Source organism: Cydia splendana, chromosome 21, assembly GCF_910591565.1.
Source record: "Cydia splendana chromosome 21, ilCydSple1.2, whole genome shotgun sequence".
Lineage (NCBI taxonomy): Eukaryota > Metazoa > Arthropoda > Insecta > Lepidoptera > Tortricidae > Cydia > Cydia splendana.
The window spans coordinates 14998423-15020940 of NC_085980.1; the positions used below are offsets into that span (position 1 = coordinate 14998423).

General features: G+C 37.5%; 1 protein-coding gene across 1 annotated transcript in view; it reads right to left on the minus strand.

The window, feature by feature from the left end:
- Positions 1-494: 494 nt before the first annotated feature.
- The window catches only part of LOC134801000 (facilitated trehalose transporter Tret1-like), a 29269-nt gene continuing 7245 nt past the window's right edge, over positions 495-22518 (minus strand). Inside the window, exons 2-7 of the mRNA XM_063773496.1 lie at positions 13624-13779; positions 13139-13221; positions 7643-7705; positions 2725-2885; positions 2266-2441; positions 495-2010 (exon numbers count right to left, since the gene is read on the minus strand). Coding sequence (XP_063629566.1) covers positions 1067-2010; positions 2266-2441; positions 2725-2885; positions 7643-7705; positions 13139-13221; positions 13624-13771 — 1575 coding nt within the window. The 5' untranslated portion in view covers positions 13772-13779 and the 3' untranslated portion in view covers positions 495-1066. The remainder of the gene's footprint in view (positions 2011-2265; positions 2442-2724; positions 2886-7642; positions 7706-13138; positions 13222-13623; positions 13780-22518) is intronic.

Sequence of the window (22518 nt, forward strand, 5' to 3'; positions counted from 1 at the left end):
CGAGTCAAAAGATAGGTGCGACGACGAGCGAAGCGAGGAGGAGCGTGTTATGTTGACCGTGTAGTGACCAAACAAAATATTGTATGAAAGAACTTTATTTTTTTTATTAATAGATAGCCGTTTTCTTTTTAAAATGTGCTTCATAAACGGTCTCCAATATATAATAAATTCAGTTGCCAAATAAATACTTGGTACCTGCCTCAAAATAAACAAAAGCTGTACGGCATTCAAATGTTGTCTCATATTGATATATTTTAAGGCTCTGTTTTAGTTGCCAATCTATTAATTTTAGTACCCATTTCTATTTTTTAAACTGCTCAAATTCGATTAATTAGTTGACCGATTAAATACGTGCCTTTAACAAATACCTATTCATTGGGATAAGGGTCAAACTCAGCTATGAAAACTACTTTTTTTAAATTCAATATCATTATTCAATAAAATAAATACATAAGTAGACGTATAACTAGTAGCTACACTGCAGCCCGTATAATAATTTAAGAAAAATAACTTAATAAAACCTATCTAAACTAACGAATTATTAAGCTAATGTAACTTTCATCCATCATTCTTGTTAAAACTCGATCTTCTCAAATAATCCAAACTCATAGTTTTAGACTATTCGTTTTTTTCTAAGATATCGTAGGTTTCAAACATTTATTCAAACAGCATTGTTTACAAAGTATATTCGTTCCTTCAAATATTTAAGTAGTTGGGTTATCGAACAAATAAGTAATAAAAGTATTTCTTAAAACGAAATACTACTCCTAACTTTGGTAGAAAATGTTCGAATCAAACCACACAATATTTATATACCCCATCATTCTTCGACGTTCGACTTCCTTTAAACAAAATATTAGTTTATACATATGTATTTATACAATAATAAAAACCAGTGTCTCTAAATCTATCGTATACCATCTGTTAACTGAGAATTTTCAGGAATATGAACAACACACATAACAACTTTGAAATTTTTAAAATTAATTGGATCGTATAAATCCGATATATCTTTCTATTCCTAAATTAAAGTAGGATTGCCGTAACATTTTTCTACGATTTAGTCTTACACAGCTTCCGCATCTGACAAGCTCTCAACTTCTATAACATGTCTATGCTTCTTCTTCTTCTGTATCCCATCAAACGCCTGTTGAATCTCCTCTAAAGTCTTCCCTTTCGTTTCAGGTACGAAGAAATAAACAAATATCGTTCCAACAATACAAGTAACCGCAAAATGCCATAATGTCCAACCAGTCTTTACGTTGGCTACTAAATTCTGGTACAGCTTTGTGACTCCAAAGGCAAGGAACCAATGGAAACCAGCGGTTATAGCTGATGCTCTCCTAGTCACATTAGCAGGAAAGATTTCTCTCAACATTAACCAAGGAATAGGTCCAACACCCATGGCATATACGATGACATAGATGCAGAGAGTGAAAAGAGGTACCCATGTGCTGCTTTCCTGAATTTTTCCAGCATTCATATGGTAATAGATTGCTAAGGAACCTAAGCTTACAGCCATGGTCATAAAAGAAATCATAAGTAAGACTCTTCTTCTAAAAGACCTGAGGAGCATAGTTGAGAAATATGTTGAAGAAACTAAGCAGAATCCTAGAATTATAGCTGCTCCTGGCGGATTAAGAGAGATTGAGAAATCCTTAAAGATCTTCTCTGTATAGAAAAGGACAGGGTATATACCGCTCATCTGTTGAAAGATCATAAGTCCGAACGAGACGAATAGTGCTTTCAAAGTGGACCTCGTTTTGAAGAGCTGTTTGAAAGTTACTCTATTTCTTGCATAATTTCTGATTTGCTCTTTCAACGCTTTAAGTTCTGAGTCGATATCGTTGTCAATGCCTCGGAAGTATCTCATGGCAGCTTTGGCCTCGGCGTTCTTTCCCTGGGACATGTAGTAGGCAGGAGACTCGGGGAGGAAGATGAAGGCGATGAAGAAGGCGGTCGGAATGCTGGCGCAGAGGATGGACAGCCAGGATGTGCTTTGCACCATACCTGGAAGGAAAAAATAGTATCAACTCACGATGAAGTATCACCTTTAATAGGTAAGTGTCACCTTTAACAGTGCATGTGATGTAATTTTTTAAATAAATATGATTTTTGTGACTGTGTGAATTGTTACTATGACTTCATCATATCAGCCGAAACACGTCTACTGCTGGACAAAGGTCGCGGATCTTTCTTGCTTAGGCTTCCCAATATATGCCATCGGTTTAACGAAGAATGAAGAATAATGTGTTAATATAGTACCAATTATGTATCCAAACAGTATCCCACAGGAGAAGTGCACGTGGTAGAAGTTAGCCAGTGTAGGCCAGAGGTGCTTTTCGGCGATGTCTGCCACGTAGGGCGGGATGGCCACGCTGAAGGCACCCACGGCCACGCCGCCCACGAACCGCCCTACGTACAGACCGTACACATTCGGACTGGAAGAGAAACAGGTGGTTAACGGCCATAAACAATGGCTGCCTAAACAAAATGGGGTTGCCATGAACCGTCCTGAGTTCAGACCATAGATGATTAGGCTGTGGACAGAAATTTGTCAGAAAGGGACCGCAGATATCAGTTTCTCAAGTGCAATGTTTTTGCCATGGCAAACCAGCAGACAAGCATGTAGCTGTGAAAACAATAATGTCCTTGATAAGTGATGGTATGGAGCATTTTCCTTCTAGTCAGTTTCTAAGTTTATATTCTCAGATAACGTAGTACCTTGAGCCAACCATGATCCAGGACACAAGCAGCGGCAGCGCCAGGTACAGCAAGGTCTTCTTCCGTCCGAAGTACTCAGAGATGAGTCCAGCAGGGATGGAGCCAAAGACTGCGCCCAGGCAGAGAAGGGAAGCCACCCAGGATGCCTCGGACTCTGTTAGCTGGGGATAAAGAAGATTTTTTGCTATTATGATAATCACAATCATACAGCTGTCTAAAGGTACCGCCGTTGTGATTCAGATCAGCATTACTGTTGTACTCATGCCCTGCAACATTGATGGCGACTGCATTGCTGCCACAAATGTCAAAAATCCGGCCTTCAACATTGAATTTGACGTTGCGGCAAGAATGCAGATCGGCAGATTACTGGAATGGACATTAGTCCATCCCCAATACTGCCACAGTAAGTAACTGCAGTTAGAATCCGAATGGTACCTTTATAGAAAAGTGTATTAGGAAGCGTTCTTCATCGCCTATGAACATAAAAATACCTAGAATCTGTGGGTATTTTAGTGGGTACCAACAGTCCAACAATCAATTGGACAGTACCGTAATTACTCGGCAAGTTTATATGAGGTTTCTTCGCGGATCCATCTTCATTAGAACTTGTTGCCGAGTTGCGGAAAATGTTTTGTGTTTACTAGAGTATAATGTAAAAGTCTGCGTGTTCTTGTAAAAATAAACAGAAAGAAACAAATTTCCTCTAGAAAATAATAATTTGTAGGTTCATTCATAATTTCTCCAAGGCAAATTCGCAGCTCATTAAACAATAACAATTCAAACTTTATAGGGTAAAGCCACCAATAGTCATCCTTTTAACGAAATTTCTAAGTTAGAGATCGTCCAATTGAACTGTAAATTTTAAAAGAATGAAACAAGAAACATTGTTTAAAAATATTATGGCGAGGTTTTTATAGCATTAAGGGCGCTAAGTCAACACTACGGACAAAATCCTAACCTACGGAAATAGAAAATGTCTTGTTTTTCACATCTATGATAAATTCTTTTTTTATTCTATATAATTATTAAGCATTCATGATGAGTCCTTATCTAGTATGTATAAAGGTAATTGTGTATACAAACGCTGTTCAAAACCAAGGCACGATGGCTTTATAAATATAATATTATGTGTAAGTATATAAGTATATGATATCAGCTTCCCCCTCAAGCAACGATGCGACATTTATTCATACAACCCACATATACATACAGACATTTTAACTCGGTTATTGTTCTCAAAATACTCCGTTTTTCCAGGCACGTTCTTTTTTCTACATTTGCGGTTCTCAAACTGCGTTACTAAAGCCCGGGGGAGCAGACATAACTGGAATATCTTATGCTCGGTTTAAACGTGTTTAGTTAACTTAGCGACATTTACGCCGCGCCGGTGGTTAGGGACGGAAGTTTTTCTTCCCGAGTGGGCGGTAATATAGTTACTGCTGGAGCTAGTTTTTTGTGTGTAAATGCTTTAAAAAAGCTTGAAAATGGAGGCTTAAGCTCTCCGAAATATGGAAGTTATCGTGCGAGTGACTAAAAAACTGAGCGACCTCATTTTTTATTTTATTTAGGTACACTTGCAATTCCCCTAAGACGGTATGGTTTTAATTTATACAGTTAGCATCTAAAATAGCGGATCAAACTACGCGTCAAAAGTATACTGTACCATTCTCAAATAGCTTATCATATATATTGTAATGTCAATAAAAATCTATAACAAATTGCCAGAAGAATTAAAATCGGAAACAACTGAAACAGCATTTATCCGCAAGCTGAAACAATTACTGATTGAGAAATGTTATTATTCCTTAAATGAATATTTAGAAGACAGTAACATTAGTATTAAGTGAAATCTATATGTATTTTTATCATTGTAATAATTATATAAGTGCCTCCCTCCTTATTTTTTGCTGCGCCCAACAGGGTACATAATGTGATCTGTAATTATAAAATGTATATACCACCTCTGTAACCATGTATTGAGTATTGAGTATTGAGTATCAAAACGCGACATATACCTATGTACCATCACGCTTCACGATTGTTACGCCATTTAGGGTCCTAGCTTAATTGGTTGTTCAATACTTACGCTATAGAATTTCCAAGTTAGCAAGAACCCTATGTGTCATAACAATCCCGTGTGGTGACTGTACCTAGAAAAAATATTAGATGGTAACAGATACTTTTGAACGCAAACTAACGATTTATCTGTATTTGTAAAAGTTATCCAGGGTGGCATATATGTTTTGGCATATTGTTTTACCCGCTACTACTGATGCTGACTGTACACAAAAGTAGTTCAAGTGCAAGTGGGAAGTGCTAAGCGACAGTAGCTTACCTCGTGTAAAGCCAGCATTACCTCAAGCAGGGTATGTTTTCCTAGGAATGTTTTTCATTTGTTTCTAGTATTTACTAAAGGCTGCTATTTAACTGATCACCAGATTTAATAAAATTTAATACCAAAAAAATCTATTTTACCACCCTAAAATAATGAATGATCACCAAAATTATAACACCATTTTAATGTGAAATGATTACCAATTTTATTACACTTTACTATCCTTTTAAAGGAAATGACACCAAACTAATCATTATTAACCCAAACATACTAAATGATTACCAAATTTCAAACCCCATTTTAATGTGAAATGATAACCAAATTTTTACATCTTGCTATCCTATTAAAGAAAATGACACCAAAATAATCATTTTAAACCCAAAAATAGTAAATGACCACCAAAATTAGAACTCCATTTTAATGTAAAATTATAACCAAATTTTTAAATCTTAATATCATATTAAAGCAAATGACTCCAAAATAATCATTGTAAACACAAAAATAGTAAATGACCACCAAAATTGTAACCACATTTTAATTAAAAATGTGCAAATATTTAATATAATTATCGTTAATTAATCCACTTCGTCACCTTTTTCTAGTAGCATTTTATTTCTGTAACAGTCGCAGTTCTAACCTAACCTAACCAACTTTTCTAGTAGCATTTCGTTTCTGTAAGGGTCGCAGTTCAAACCTAACCTAACCTAACCCACTTTTCTAGTAGCATTTCTTTTCTGCAAGGGTCGCAGTTCAAAGCTAACCTAACCCACGTTTCTAGTAGCATTTCTTTTCTGCAAGGTTCGCAGTTCAAACCTAACCTAACCCACTTTTCTAGTAACATTTCGTTTCTGTATGGGTCGCAGTTCAAACCTTTTTTTTTTTTTTTTTTTTTTTTTTTACATGGGGAATGCGTCTACGCATACCGCCGGGCCTGGGAGAAACCCGGACGATTATGTGGGACTCAGGGCTGTAAAGAGGCCCCACTACCCACTAAACCCCATGGTGTCCTCTCGCCGCTATGGATGCGGGGTTACGGGGAAGCTCGCGCAATGCGTCCGCGACCCCGCAGCGGCTATCCTGACTAGGATCCATACCCCTATTTTTTAGTGATCTTCCCTGTGGAAGCGCTTCCGGAACACAAGGTTGCGCATACCATCTCGGGAGCCAGCGTCATGGGCGGGGACGCCCCCATGTCCGCCGCCCGCTGGCTCTCATCAGGGCGGCAGGTTCCGCTCATGAGCGGCACGTCTGCGGCCTATGCGGCGGCGGCGCATTGGGTCAGCCTCGGCCCGGACTTCCCGTTCGCGCTCGCAGTTCAAACCTAACCTAACCCACTTTTCTAGTAGCATTTTTTTTCTGTAAGGGTCGCAGTTCAAATCTAACCTAACCCACTTGTCTAGTAGCATTTCTTTTCTGTAAGGGTCGCAGTTCAAACCTAACCTAACCCACTTTTCTGATAGCAGTTTGGTTCTGTATGGGGCGCAGTTCAACCCTAACCTAACCCACTTTTCTAGTAGCATTTCGTATCTGTATGGGTAGCAGTTGAAACTTAACCTAGCCCACTTTTTTAGTAGCATTTCGGTTCTGTGAGGATCGCAGTTCTAACCTAACCTAACCCACTTTTATAGTAGCATTTCGTTTCTGTAAAGGTCGCAGTTCAAACCTAACCTAACCTACTTTTCTAGTACCATTTCGTTTCTGTAAGGGTCGCACTGCTAACCTAACCCACTTAACTGATAGCAGTTTGACTTACTTTTCTAGTAGCATAACGAAATGCTACTAGAAAAGTAGATTAGGTAAGGTAGGTATGCGGGGCGGGGTACGGGGGGTTGAGCGGGAGGGGCTAGTAATTTTGGCATCAGTTTACTTTATTTGGTAATATGTATAAATTTTTTGGTAATCATAGTGGTTTATTTAGGTGAAAATATCGCATTAATTTGGTCTTCAAGATTTGGTGATCATTAATGATTTTTGGTGATCATTCAATATATTTGGTGTTTGAATACAATTTGAAGTGCAGTCGTAATTAAAATGGTGGTACTTTTGTATTTTTAGGCCTTATTTTTTTGGTGTTCAGTATTTTTTTTTGGTAAGCATGATTTTTTTATTTAGGGTACCTAAGTATTTTTTGGTGGTCATTATATTTGTAGCCTTTACTAAAACGCAAGAGACCTTCCTTATTGCTTTAACCGACTTCCAAAAGGAGAGCTTTTGGGGTACAATAATGTCTACTTTGTCAGGGATGTGACGCGTCTAGCAGCTACCTTAATAACCAGCAGAAATCTGTATTGCATGCCGTTGACATCTTAAGTATATTGAACCCGGTCACCCACGTATTTTAAGTCGATTATTGCTCGACATGTTTAGCTTTTTTAAGGCTCCTTAGGTCTGGTTATTTTCTCTTTCTCACTGAGCGTAAGCGTGAGCGAGATGGCTGTGCGTGCCTGGGATCGCGGATATAAAAAAAAATATCATTACCTACCCGACTCTTTTCTGAAATGGCCCTTTTAATGCCTAGTAGGGCGTTTAAAGGGTCGGTGGTTGTTAAAGTAGTGTTAAGTGATATTTTATGGTGATGTGTACCTCAAGTCTGGTTTCAGTTCCGTTGGTCGGCAAAGTTTGTTCCACTCGCATTTCACTCGGTTCCTGTAAAAAAAAATATATCATTTATTTTTGATTTCGCTTTTTAATCTAATAACGTAAAGTCAATACGGATAGTGTATTATAACTGCGGGATAAGTGTGGCCAGTTTAAAGCGAGTAGATACATACACTACGTCTACTCGCTCTATTTTATTTGTGTAACTAATTAACTATTTTGGCTCAGCGATCCAAAGAGAATCTTGGCCTCCGAAACAAGATCCCGATCCTGCGCAAATAACAACACTAGTACTAGATATAGATAAATGTTGCGTAAATATTCATTTAAAGCCAAGTGCCATATAATTTAAGCATTCAAGTGTGTCTAGACGACAACGGTTTCACTCACTTGAATTTTTAGTCGCTATTAGCAACATGTTTCGGATCCATCGGGGGTCCTTCTTCAGTCCGTTGTCGTCTAAACATTTTAAAATATGTCTCACGAAAGTTTAATTTCGATTCAAGTGTGTCGTTAATGAAAGCGTTACTTCGATTGTATGGGAGCTGCATTTTGGCGGCGGGTGTGCGAGGTCTAGCTCACAGTATTCCAGCGGTCTACTTTCAATAAGTGCCAACAAAATGGGCTACAATAAGTACTATAAAATCCACTGCAGTCGCGTTCCAACGTGTTATGATTAATGGTTGCGTTTGGAGACTGCAGTGCCGCAATCAAAATGGCGGTTTTGGCGATGAATTTTATATTTTTTGCTTTAAAAGAGAGTAGTCAACTAGAGCAAAAATTCCGGAATCCCGAAATACCAGAATATCGGTTCGATTTTACCGATGTAACACTGTAATTAAAGAGGATCAATATCGAAACATGGAAAGTTATCAGTTTTATTTTAAGAAATTATTTAATAAAATTATGAAAATATAATAAATAACTTTTGAGAAAATTATTTAATAAATTATGAAAATGTAAGTACATAAGGCTTCAGATAGTGATGATGATGTTGGTACAGAAAATGTTACCTATTACAACTAACACCTAACACTAACACCATCTGGGATTGCGCAAACTCGGATTACCTAATACACGCATTTAGGTCCAAATGAAGGTATTAAAACGATTTTTAGCTTCCTGGATTTCTCAAAACGTTTTTTTATCTAATTTGATTGATAAAGATAGATAAAAATAAAAGATATTTATTCGTGACGTTCACAAAACATGTACGAACATGTACAGACAACAACAGCAAAGAAATAAGACATCAATAAGTGTGCATCACGAAATGGACCCAACTCAGCATGATGCTAGCTATAGAGCCAGCGCTGGTCTTCCGTAGGGCCCATTCGGTGATTGGCCTACTAGAAACAATAACAATCTCAGCACGTAAATGACTAATTGTCCGGGTTCGGTAATAAGCCTGGGCGCCGTAATAAGCCGGGGTGCCATAAATATTGTTTTCATTAGCGGGCGCCGATAAATTATCCCGGGGGAGCATTCCTGTCCGCACGCGGGGTTGTGGACGGGCGGTTTTGGGGCGGGCGAAACGCTAGGTTAAATTTTTTTTTTAGTATAGGGGGCAAACGACCAGACATATCGCCTAATGGGAAACGATTACCATCGCCATGGACACCCGCAACATTAGAGGGGTGGTAAGTGCATCGCCGGCCTTTAAAATGGGAGTACGCTAAGCTAAGTTTGCTATTCTTAATGTCTGTATTCTTCAAATGTGTAGGACTGAAATTGAAAGTTTATAACGACTTCTACGAGTGCGAAGATCTTTAGTCGCGCGTAGAGACCAAGTAATAATAATAACCTATTTTTAAAAGCTGATTTTTGACTAGCAGGCCAATTCGAACGAACACTGACATTATAATGATATCTGAATGATGTCATTTAGTTACCGTGCGTCTCGCTCGCGCCAATACATGTACGGACAAGTACGAGACAAATGCATGATATCTGAATGTCATTATTTAGTTGTCATTCTGATATCAGAATTGGCCTGTTACTTAAAGCTGACTTTTGACTAGAACTGAACCTGAACAAGAGAGATGCAAGTTTCATTTCAAATTATTTCTGCAATTTTAACCAAATTGTACGGCCAATTTGTTAATGATGCCTTTCTTTTACTGTAACTTGTTGTGTTCGACGCTGAAAACCGTTATTGCCTTAGTGGATATAAATAATAGCATATAACTTTTGGAACTATGTCAGGAACCCGGCATTTTTTCTGCTGTGTACGAACTGGAAAAACCCAGGGCCTGGTGGCAATGGAGCGTTAAAATAGTCATATGACAGTTGAAAGTTCTCTAGCACACAAAAAAAAATCATTTTTACCACTTTTAATGAGTGGTCGCTTTTTGCAACCCATTTGACTACTATAATCGAAGTTAATCAGTCGATTATCACACACAGCTATACACAGTTGTGTATCGCGGTAAAATCTCGCAAAGTGTAATACTTGTGCACGTAGCCAATAAATTATTGCGAACATAAACGCCCGTCTACACTGCTTTCAAACTAGCTTCTTCGGTATTCAGAAGGCAAAGCTTACTTTGGAGTTGATAAATTTTAAGTACCACCTACTTAATTATATGGGAAAGTTTCTATTAACTCATTTTGCGGGCTCGGGGAAATTGCTTACCTACTAAACCCGATTTTGATAGTAAGTACTTTTATAGCAGGTATAATTATAATGAGTAGGAAAACATCTTGGGGCACTTGTTTTCATAGGAGGATCAAAAGAGATCGCGATTTTCGGTAGGGTGGGCATCAAATTTCCCAAATATAAAAAAGAAGGTTTTCTTTAGAAAGCCGCTGTTGTATAAATTATCTTGTTTGAATGTATGTTTTTTTTTCATATATTATGTTGTAGGTATATTTGCACCGGACTGCGACTTGTTTCCCGACAAACATCATAAACTTTATAAAAATGTTTTACTTTTTTGTGAATCAACATACCTAGCTAAATTAATTATTGTCATATTCATCATATAATTTTATTATTGTAACTTTACTATTATCTATTTAATTTTACAGCGCATTGGCGCCCCTAGCTGTAATGCTGTAGAATTTTACGTGAACAAATATCAGATATGAAATATTTGCTATGTCGCACAGCTTTCTGCTAAATACAAGTAGATAGGAGTAGGTAGTTACAGGAAACTCGATGATAAAAGCTAGTAAAAGTTGATATAGGTCTGCTTTAGTATGTAGGTTAGGTACCCTACTACTACTACTACTACTACTACTACCAAACTACTACTACTACTACTACTACTACTGGTACTAGTGTCCTCAAAAATAAATTCAAGGTCATTTTATATTTGAACTGCCGTTTAAATAAAAAACTGATGTACAAAGGTAATTAGGCTGCAGATGTTAGTGTGCAGCTATTTGGCGTGCCAAGACATAAAGGAAACGTTAAAATAAATGCGTTATTTAAAATACACTGTAACAGCACTTTGGCAAGCTACAGAATTTCATAACTTTCATAAGTCTTTGGCAGAGTTAAAATCAGTAATGCAACTTTGTTGTATTATTATATATTATTCTTAATTACTGACTGTACTTCTTAAGATAGATTGACTTACAAAACCAAACTACTGTCTACTAGAAAATCACCACTTGAACTGTGATTTTTCGAAACCGCATAAAACTGCAAAAATGTAAATCATAAACTGGACATAACCAACCTATAGATACTTTCCCTTCGGGTCGTCCGGACGATTGAAACGATAATTATTCCCAAACGCCAAATTAAACTACTGGCTTCCTTTATACTATGATTGCTATCTTTTGGCAAGTTTCCCGTGTAAATGTGTCTAAAACCCGCAAAATGTACAAAACTAGGCCAGATTTAGTGAAATTCATGCCCGAACTTGTACAAGTTTCGAGAGCTAGTGACGTGCTGTTTATATGAAGGGGAATATTGCCACTGCTGGTAATATCGCCGGCTATAGGTTTAAATTATTTGTAGAATATGTTAAAACCGAGGCTTTAGATTGAAATAGCGTTATTCTTAATTCTCTATAAAATCTAACAAGCCGTTAACCCGTGGAGCGCCCTAAACAGACACGTGTGCTGGTAACTAGTATAGGAGTTCCATACTGGGGCGCTCCAGGGGTTAAATAACGGGATAAGTAAACTAATAACCAATGTGCCAAAACTAAGCGAAGATTTTAATAAACGCAACTATTATATCCTGGTACGAGATTCCGCCATTAATTATGAACCATCCTTTAACTTCTGTAAATCTTCCGATGAAATAGGTATTAATAGTGTGCCAGGGCAGTTACCATTTATACAAAAAAATCCTACTGTTAACTTTGAAAAATTTTACCTTTCCTTCAACTAGAATCAAGTGATCATATGGCGTAGATATTTGCCTATTTTGTGATGCAACGAGTTGTAGAGATGCAATGGGTTTATTTTTACAGTTTGAGCAATATTTCCAAACATACAATAGGTACAAATATTGCCACAGCGAAACCTGCATGCGGTGACATCCTGACTTATGATACCGCTATCCAATTGCTTAAAATAATCTAATTTGTGCCGAATAGGATTTTATATCGTCGGTTAAAGGTCATTTTTGTAAAAAAAAATACGCTTTTCGTTATCATAGAACTTTAAAGAAATATGTAAGTACTTTAAAAATAGGTGAGGTAAAGTTGAGTTTCGCGCGAAACAGTTCTAAGGGTTGTTTTCGATGCGAGTTTGAAAGTGCGCAGTGCAGTTTAGACTTGGTTTTAGCGGCTAGAACTTTTGTAATTTGATTTATTAGACATTCTGAAGACAATGTGCCTTGGGAGCTTGGAGGAGGATACTCTTAGATATAATAGCGAAGCAAGTATCACATACTTTAACGATTTACATAGCTTTATCCTCGTACGTCCCAGCGTACTTGTACGAGTAAGAATTATGGTAGTAGTTACCTATCTTTTGAACTTCTAAGAAAAAGTAGGAAAATCTGCCTAATTTTCTTACCACACGAAGTACTAATTCTTGTTCTAAATTTTTTGTTAAACTTTCTACAATGGCAACTCTAAAACGACCGACCATGCTTCTTAATAGCGTCTACATGTATCAATGTCGGGTATAAATCTGATATTTGTATCCTAGTTTCACCTAATGGAAAATAAAGACAGAGACTTAGATTGAAGCTTATTGGTTCAGTTAAATCTTTTCACTTTGCTTCCTACCGTTCGAATTTAGACTACACAGCATACTGTCGCCTGAATTACTGCAGAAAATGACAAATTGAATATAAATTTCTTGATAAGTAATTTTTGACGTTTCTTGCTGCAGTATTGCAGCGCGACTTTGCTGCTGCAGTAGTAATGCTGATGTAGTCTGAATCCGAACGGTACCTTAAAAGAGAGATCGCATTACTCTCTTCGCTTGAGAGTGCACAAATTCAAAATTAGCTGTTGCATATTTTCTTCTTAGCATAATATGTTATTAATGGCATAAAAATGAATTCCTTACTACCCCCGAGGAACTGGTGAGAAGCGGCAGTGCTGATGATGACCAGGCTACGCAAACTCCGGCAGCGAAGGCTCCGAGATTAACTGAAACAGATAGAAACATACTCCTTAACCTAAACTGTCGTAACTGTGCACAAATAACTATTGTTATATTTTCTGCTTCTGTCTGTCGCAGTCGACATCAGACTCTATCTTTTTTAGCATTTTTACGACCCGATACCTCCAGAATAAGCAGCGTTACACAATATCGCCAGTACCCCAAAATACTATGCCCTACTTGAATCAAGATTGAATAAGAGCATGATAACTTTTGTTAAAATGATAACGACCAACTAACCAATGCCTGCAGCGATAAATGTGAAGTTATCCCCGCTGTGTCTCTCTTAATTTTAGGTACTGTTTCCATTCTTTTAAGTATGTTCATACCTACTACACATTTATATGTCTTACTTAGATAGAAACTAGAAATAGTCATAATGATCTTACCTATGCCAGTAGCAATGTATTGCGTAGTAATCCCCGCTGTGTCTCTCTTGATGTCGGGGACTGTCTCCATCCGTTTGAGCATCTTGACGTCGCCGTTGCCTGTCTCCAGGATCGGGGCGACGTGCGACGCGCTGGCTTCAGCCTCCATTGTGGATTCTGAAAAATAATTAAATTTATGAAATGTTTTCCAAAATTTTATCATCATCATCATCATCATCATCATCATCATCATCATCATCATCATCATCATCATCATCATCATCATCATCATCATCATATCAGCCAGAGGACGTCCACTGCTGGACATACGCCTCCCCCAAAGAGTGCCACAATGACCGGTCTTGCGCCACCCGCATCCAGCGGACTCCCGCGACCTTTACCAGGTCGTCAGTCCACCTTGTGGGGGGTCTACCCACGCTGCGCTTTCCGGTACGTGGTCGCCACTCGAGAACCTTTCCGCCCCAATGGCCATCGGTTCTACGAGCAAAATTATATATATATATATATATATATATATATATATATTATATTTATGTATACTTTTTATATTACATATTTTAAACTTATACGGCCAAAACAAGATTAAAACACTGATTTTAAACTTTCACGATTATTAAATATTATCAAACTACACTCGGGACTTAATCGCGTATTTAAGTTTGATTTTTTTTTTAGATTAAAACAGTTGTTAATTTTGTAATTTGGATTTTATTGCGATAAGGTACTTCTTGCTAATTTTAGTGTAATTTCCCCATTCCTTTTTGGGTTATTATATGTTTTTATCCTATAAATTATGCATGTATTCATATCCTTTGTCTTCCTGGTACCTTATTGTACATGTTTCAGCATTTGTCACCCTCTTCTTATTTTCTCCTCTCATCTACTCAAAGGTTAGCTGGAAGAGATCCCTCAAAGGGATAAGTTCGCCTTTATACATAGAATTTCCTAACTGTATGTTATTTTTAATAAGTGGCTTTCCATGAGAGATAGTAGGTGTAGGTACCTACTCTCTCTCTCATAAATAAATATATTTTTAATTTTGAATTTTTGAATTTGAATTTAACTACGTGTATTTCAGAGTCCCCTCAAACCAAAAATCCCTTTCTCGTTAAATACGTGACCTATGACCTCAAAAGATCATTGATTTAATATCAGGAGTCAATTTTGTCCGTAATACGAGACCCTATAAGGAATCAATAAGTCAAAGGTCAGGAAAAACGAAGCAAACGTCTTGAAGAGAAATGCGAGGAAACATATCGAAAGTTAATTATTACGTGTATCGGTTTTCGCGTTTGTATAGCCATTGCGAAATATAAATGGACTAGACAATAGATGCAGGTTAATAGGCAATTACCAACGCCGGAATATATCTATACATCTAAGTAGGTATATAGGCGACGCTTTGACTATATTTTTCAGATTTTTCATCATTCTCTTGGCCTTGTCCCATTCACTTGGGGTCGGCGCAGCACGTCTTTCTCTTCCACACCTCTCTGTCGCCCGTCATTTCATCATTCACTTGCGTTCGTTTCATATCATCTCTCACACAGTCCATCCACTTTTTCCTCGGTTTTCCTTTCCTCGTACTTCCCTCCACATTCATTCGTAATTAAATACCTTTCTCGTCACATGGCTTTCATCCCTTTCGCACCACATGCCCGTACCGCTAGGCGATTTACCCTTACTTTTTCTGACTATATTTTTGACTAAAAAAATGGTCCACATGAATGTACCATTATCTGACACGTATGACAGTTAAGGATGACTCACGCTAGACCGGCCCAGGGCCGGCCGGAGCTTCCGGTGATTGCCGATCAGCCGTCATAGAAAATGGCATGTGCCCGGCCCGGGCTTGACCCTGTCTAGCGTGAGTCATCCTTTATTCCTACTCCATAAATATATTCCACACGCAGCTTTGAATATTTAATACACACAATACAATACAATTTCCCGCCATTAAAAAAAGTTGTGATAGGTTAATAAAAGTTTTGATTAGCTAAGATTAAATTCTGTATGCTACATGTAGGTTTTGCCAAAGTTTGAAAATAAATTGTAGAATGTAGTATTGCTACGGTAATTTTTTGTCCAGTTTAGAACCCCGGAGTGCAATCCCGGGAGACGGCAAAGCCACTGGGGCGGCGGGAATTTTGCACCTAAGCCCGCCGGCTCCACAGCACAGTATACATTTCCAGTGCCCACACATAAGACCGATCTAGAGGCCAATTTGAATTTGAAGTAACATAATATTGTCTTCGGTAAACCGCTACTCATGAAATAAAACTATTGAAACGGAATTAATTCAATTTGAATTCAATATACGCGATATAATCCGTTTCAGTAGTTTTATTTTTGAAGTAACATGTCGTCATTAAAATCAAAATAATGTCTGTTTTCATGCTTTCTAGTTTCTTTAAATTTCATGCTTTTTACAAGCTTTTATTTAGCTTGCCCCTAAGTAGGTATGTAATAGTTATTTGTACAACAAGAGATCAAAGTTTGATATTTCTTCGAGTGCTTATTTTGAGTCCCGTGCAAGCGAAATAAGGGATCTTGAGCGTAGTAAGGGATTCAAAAGCGCACGAGATGTAAATAACTTTGATCTCGTGTAGTACACAAAATTTTTCACCCTAAGCAGTGAGAACATACCTAGAGGGACAGAGATAATAGAACCCAAGTATATCGAACTTGTATTAGACCCCGCATGTAGAAATGACATTTTGTCTCACTCAGTGAGCAAAATGCGATTTTGCTCACTCATTTTGTCTCACTCAGTGAGCAAAATGCGATTTTGCTCACTGAGTGAGACAAAATGACTTAGTGAGCAAAATCGCATTTTGCTCACTGTTTTTAAGAAGCAAAGTACCCTTGTTCGAGCTGCTGAGGTGAAAATATGTATGTATGTTAGTTAGTGAAGGTCAAATCTTGGAAGCTAAATTTGACCCACTTCTCGATTTCCGATTAAGCTGAAATTTTGCATACATTGATAAATTGGATGACAATACAATATTATGATGACATGGAACTGATTTGATGATGGAGACGGGAGGTGGCCATGGGCACTCTGTGATAAAACAACGTAAACTTATTTCCAGATAGGACTACACTTTAGAGAATAGTGCCGTGGTATCTGTACCAGAGCGTTTGAAAAACCTTTTTCAGTGCATCTTCATCTTTTTAGAGTTATACCTTCATTTGAGGGGATACTGGTGCCTCGTCTTTAGGCACCAGTATCCCCTATCCTGGGTTGTCTGTGTGTCCAGCAGAGCCCGTTCCAGGTCTTTGGTTACAGTTATCCACCACGTAGCTAGAGGGCACTCTCTGCCTTTTCTCTTTTCCGGGATAGCTAAAGCCTTTTTTAACTAACGTACTCTTCGTCCCTTCTCATCATTTGTCCGAACCAGCGCATTCGTCTGTCTACCATCTCTCATATGCTGGTCTATTAATTTGATCTCATATCTATTATAATGCGTCTACTGGTATGAATATATTATCTGCGGCGCAGCACCTCAAATTGAAAGGCCGGATTGAGGATCGACGTAATACATAGCTCAGTCGTCGACTTTAAAATATTGTGTTTGACTGTTGCACGCTATTATTTTCACTGCCCTTCGAAAATCACTCTTTATTCGTTGTCGATAGAGTTCTTTTTCTATTCAATCATTCAAAAGTTTCAGTTGAAGCTAGCGATATTGCAGTTTGATGTGCGATTGTTTTTAGTGCGCGAGTCCGACTCGCACTTGTCCGGTTTTTCCTATCGAACCAACTTTAACCTAATAAGGTTTAAGGAGTCTGCCCTTGCAAATATAATTTAATTTCTGTGTGTTTTTTGAAGTGAAAACTTCTTTAGCGGCGCTGGGCACTTTTTGAAGTGGAGGAAACATGATAAACTCGAGACAGCGTAACGCGATCACGTGACCGTAAGGTTTAGATGGCCACTCATTTAGATGGCATTTAAATCAATAAAGAAAAACTCAATGACATTACATGAAAAAGGTTCTAATCTTGTACGGGTTGAAATACGAGGATCTCACAGTTACATTCTAACTTTATATCACTAAAATATAATTCAATAAAGCTACATCTTGATGAAATCGCTAATAAAAGTGAACTCTAGTACTGGTGAATAAAACTCAAAATATAATGACCAAATATATTTAGATGCGAGGTCTGCAAGGTAACTTTACAATTTCTATTCGAATTTTAAACAATTAACGCTACAAATTTGTATTTCGAATTTTTAACAAGCTCACTGACCAGCAATTTCGGAACTAAAGTTTTTCAATAGAAAGGAGGATGGGTTAATTATAGGTACATAGTGCTGCAGACATTTTGGACTAGTCATTGAGTTTTCACTTCTGTCGGCACTCCCGGAGTGCAACCCGTTGTTTTTTTTATTGCATTTGCTTTCGTAAAAGCGTGTAACGATTCAACATAAAAACTACAATTTTGTGTTAGCCTCTCCTCCGATTCGTCACGAGCAGAAATACAATAATTGAATACAGGCTTAACGCCCAGTCGCCATCAGATATATCGGAGCGGCCAAGGTGTTCACAATATCTGAACACGGACTCTAATGTCCTGACAAGACGTGTTCAGATATTTGTGAGCGCGTTGACCGCTCCGATATATCTGAAGGCGACTGTACGTAACGACCTTTTCGCATATCCAAATGTTCGCACCTATCACGGTTCAAACGCACCCACGTACCGAGCATTAGAATTACTAAATAACTTCATAGCTACAGTCCAAAACGCAGACATATTCGCAGACAAGTGGCCGCCCGTCCCCACAACCAAACAACGTAGTACCGTAAAACGGGGTGAGTAGGTTTCGCGGGGAGCTATGGCTTATGAATGGGGAGAGAAGGTTTGAGAGGGGGGTGAGGTGTGTTTTTAAGGCTACTGCTATAAAAATAATGTATTCCAATTTAAAATGGGGCTATAGTAATACGCATAATAAAAAAAAATCGATCCAACAATCTTCCAAAATCACCTTTGTATGGAAAACCCTGTCACCCCAAATACGAGGCACTACGGGGTGAGGTGGGTTTTCCTCTTTATCGTCAAAGTTATGAAATGGAACTACCCAAAATAAAATACAAACTAAAATACAAACGTCCGAACCACTTATTATATACACCATTCAGTTTTCACATGTAAAAATAAAATTTTATCGAGGTTTGAAAGTCAAATTTCACCCAACTCACCCCATTTTACGGTATCAGGATTTTTTTAAACTCTACCTATGTTATTTAATATCAGATTTTTTTTTAATCTCTATCTAACTTAGTAATACATAATATGTATGTTTAATTCTAAAGATAGTTCGAAAAGTGTGTAATACAATAAGTGTACTAATTTTATGATAGTGACAACATAATTATGTACCTATTAACAGTATAAGTGCCTTGGCTGGAGCTGTAAACTTATACTTAGTGTTTACCTGAATAAAGAATAAAGAACAGTAAGGGTAATAGTTTGTATTGTGATAGTGGGCAGCAGGGATCGGAACAGGTTTTTCGCAAAAACTTAGAAATGACCATATTTTTCGAAAAAAAAAACTTCAAATGTAGGACTAAGTTGTGTTTTTAGTTTGATTGATTGCCCAATTAGAAATAAATTAATGAACAAAGAACGAAATAATACCGTTTTCGTTCCCATACAAAAAATACCGGTATCCGATCCCTAGTGAGCAGGCTATTTATCCCTTTGTTTACCAGACAGTCAAAGAGGCAGAGCAGAAAGAGATATCGCTGTGACTTGTAAACAATGTAAACATGGAATTGTTTGTTATGTAAATTACGCTAAGGCTTAGGATAAAGGGTGAAGCACACATGAGTATCGTTGCTCTTAAGCTCTTTAGCAGTAATCTTCCTCCATGGGTTATTCGACATCCGACATTTGGTCGGGCAATGTGAAAACGCTCTACTAAGGGTGTTTTGTATTGTGACAGTAAGCAGGCTATTCATCTGTCTGTTTACCAGGCAGTCAAAGGGCCAACGAGCAGACAGACGTCGCTGTGACTTGTAAACATCTAATTATGTATTTGTTATGTAAATTATGGGATGGTTTAGGGTAGAGGTTGATACACACATGAGCATCGCCCTTATGCCCGACGTTGAACAGAAACGTTCATATATAAATTTGCACTGACTTGAACAGAACAAAGTCAGCGAGCGAAAAGAGAGAGGCGTCATTTTAAACTACATTCATTCATAAAATTTTAGTTTAATGATGACATTTCCTTACTTTGTCATGCAGAGTTTGCTTAAACTGCGAGACTTCCAGCAAAAACATATTAGGGCTCTAAAACTTTGGCAGTCGCTTTCGTTAAAGTAGTGCCTACGCCGATTCTTGGGATTAGTTGCCAAGCGGACCCCAGGCTTCCATGAGCCCTGCCAAAATGCCGGGATAACGCACGGAGGATGATGTTTAACAGGTATTCCAATACCGGTTCCGAGCCCTGGTTGATATGATATCAACACCACCGCCCACTTCTGTGGGCGTTAACCCTAAGGCCTGCTGATAATACAAGATCATTCCCGCGGTGATATACGGCAGTTGTTAGTTGTTTGTATGGTATATGTCATGTTCACATGCATGTACTCGTATATGTCATGTAATCTGGCAATGGGTGTAAGCGGAACAAGTAGAGGATGATAGCAGGTGTGCTACTTGTATGAAATAAATAACTGTGGTGAGATTGGTATTGCCATTGCCATTAAGAGGAAAGGGGACGACGTCACGTGAGCGCTTTTCCATATAAACGTAGTCCCCATTTTCCTCTTCTGTATATTAACATTATAAAAAATATTTTTACGCAATTTAATGTTTATTAATTACAGCTTGAGGGGTCGTTCGATTTTTTTTGATGTTTTAGTTATTATTTATAAGAGTTACTATAAGAGTTAGTGAGCTAAAAACATAGCTCACTAACCCTTATAGTAATCCAGAAAACCAAAAAGTCAAACGAAGGGGCATACTCGTAGTTATGGTCAATAATAGTCGATATACAAAAAATTGTGTAAAATATTTTCCACGATGTAAATATCCATATCCAGGGAGGAAAGTGGGGACTATGTTTGTATGGAGAAGCCGTCGTCCACTATCCCCTTATAGGAATATAACGAGTGAATATTTTATTCAAAAAGTAAGATAATTATCTATTTCATTAAGTATTGTAATTATTTAATTGCGCTTCGTTCCTTCTACCGCGGTTCCAATGTCATTACAGTCTCAAAAGAGTTTCCCCTAGAAAATATTAAAATGATAACTTCATTAAGCCTTTGAAACACAAGAAAATAAACGAGGGAATCCTCTGGCTTTTTATACGTCAAAGAAGACGGTGTTTTATTACGATTCTTAGATGTAAAAACGAAGGAAAACTAGTCAAGCGTGAGTCGGACTCGCTCACCGAGGATAGCGCATAATAAGACATTAGGAGAGATGAGAAAAATTAATTGATCGTATAAGATCAGTAAATTATCTTATCGATTATGTAGTTCATTGAAAATTAGGGTTGGCAAAACTACCTTTCTAATAAAATATGCTAGTAGGTATAGGTCCGTCCGTTTTTCTAAGGTCAAGTAGAGTCACCCGGGGTAAATGCGTCCCTTGTGGTAAATGCGTCTTTTGAAGATATCTTCCAAACTTAAATTTTCCTCCATGTTCCATTTAAAAGAAACGTTTAAAAGACGCATTTATCTCAAGTGTCGCATTTACCCCGGTTGACCCTACCCTAGGCCTTGTTATCACGAGTTCTGCGTGGTATGAAATATAACTTCTCATGTGCGCAACTTTTTTTTTTAAATACTAGTAGCTCGGTCCCTGCAAGTTGTCTAAAGTCACCCTTGAAACGTACGACCAAGTGCGATGAAAAACAATAAATAACGCATTTTAAATTTTAACGAATATTCCAATAAATCTTGTAAATAAATCCTATTTTATTGCAACGCAGCGCTGTAAAGTGTACACTCTAAGCCATTGCAAACAGGTAATCCAGGGGAAGTGACTGGAAGAAATAAATTCAAATAAATTACTCGTAAAGTTATTGCCTGCGGCAGTAAAATTGCCGGCAATGCAGCAGGATTTAATGTTTAGTGCAGTAAAAATACTGCAATGAAAATAAAAATAAAATATTTTTCAAGCTTTCAAGTTTAGCTCATAGTCACATTTACACCGTACATTTCATGTTTTTAAACAAAAGAAGACGAAAGGCATAAAAGTTTAAAGACAACCTAAGTTAATTAGGTACCTAAATACAATGTTTACAATGAACGAATGAAGATTTATAGGTTGTCTAGAAGAGATCGCTTTTACGCGATACGACCGCCTGTTGTGTGCCTCTACTTCTGTTTCTGTATTGTTTTCTTTTATAAAAAAGTATTTGTATTGTATTGTTATTCAATCGGTCGGTTGATTAATAATTAATTTTATCTACTTTATTAAATAATGATGTAAATTGAAGGTGAAGTAACCGAAAACATTAAGTGTCCAATTTAATTAAAAACTTATCAAATTACATTAATCTTCTCTTAAATTACAAACGCATAACAATTTTTGTAGTTGACTGTACTAATGTACTTACCAACTAATTTAGACGATACCTTTGAAGACTTAATATTTTAAATACTTATCAAATAATTCACGTGTAACTTTATATTTTAAATATCAAATAATTCACTTGTAAGTTTTGACGTCAGCGGCTTGTTTTAATATTAAAAGGTCGTTAACTTGATAATATTTATGTTTTAGTAGATATTATCTTACAGCCCGATCCGAACATTGCTTATAAGATGTCACAGCGATACGATACCGATCTGTAAGTATTAAAAGTTACATTTCTACAACCAAAAGCATCATTTTTGACACTGAAAGACCGGTATCGTATCACTGT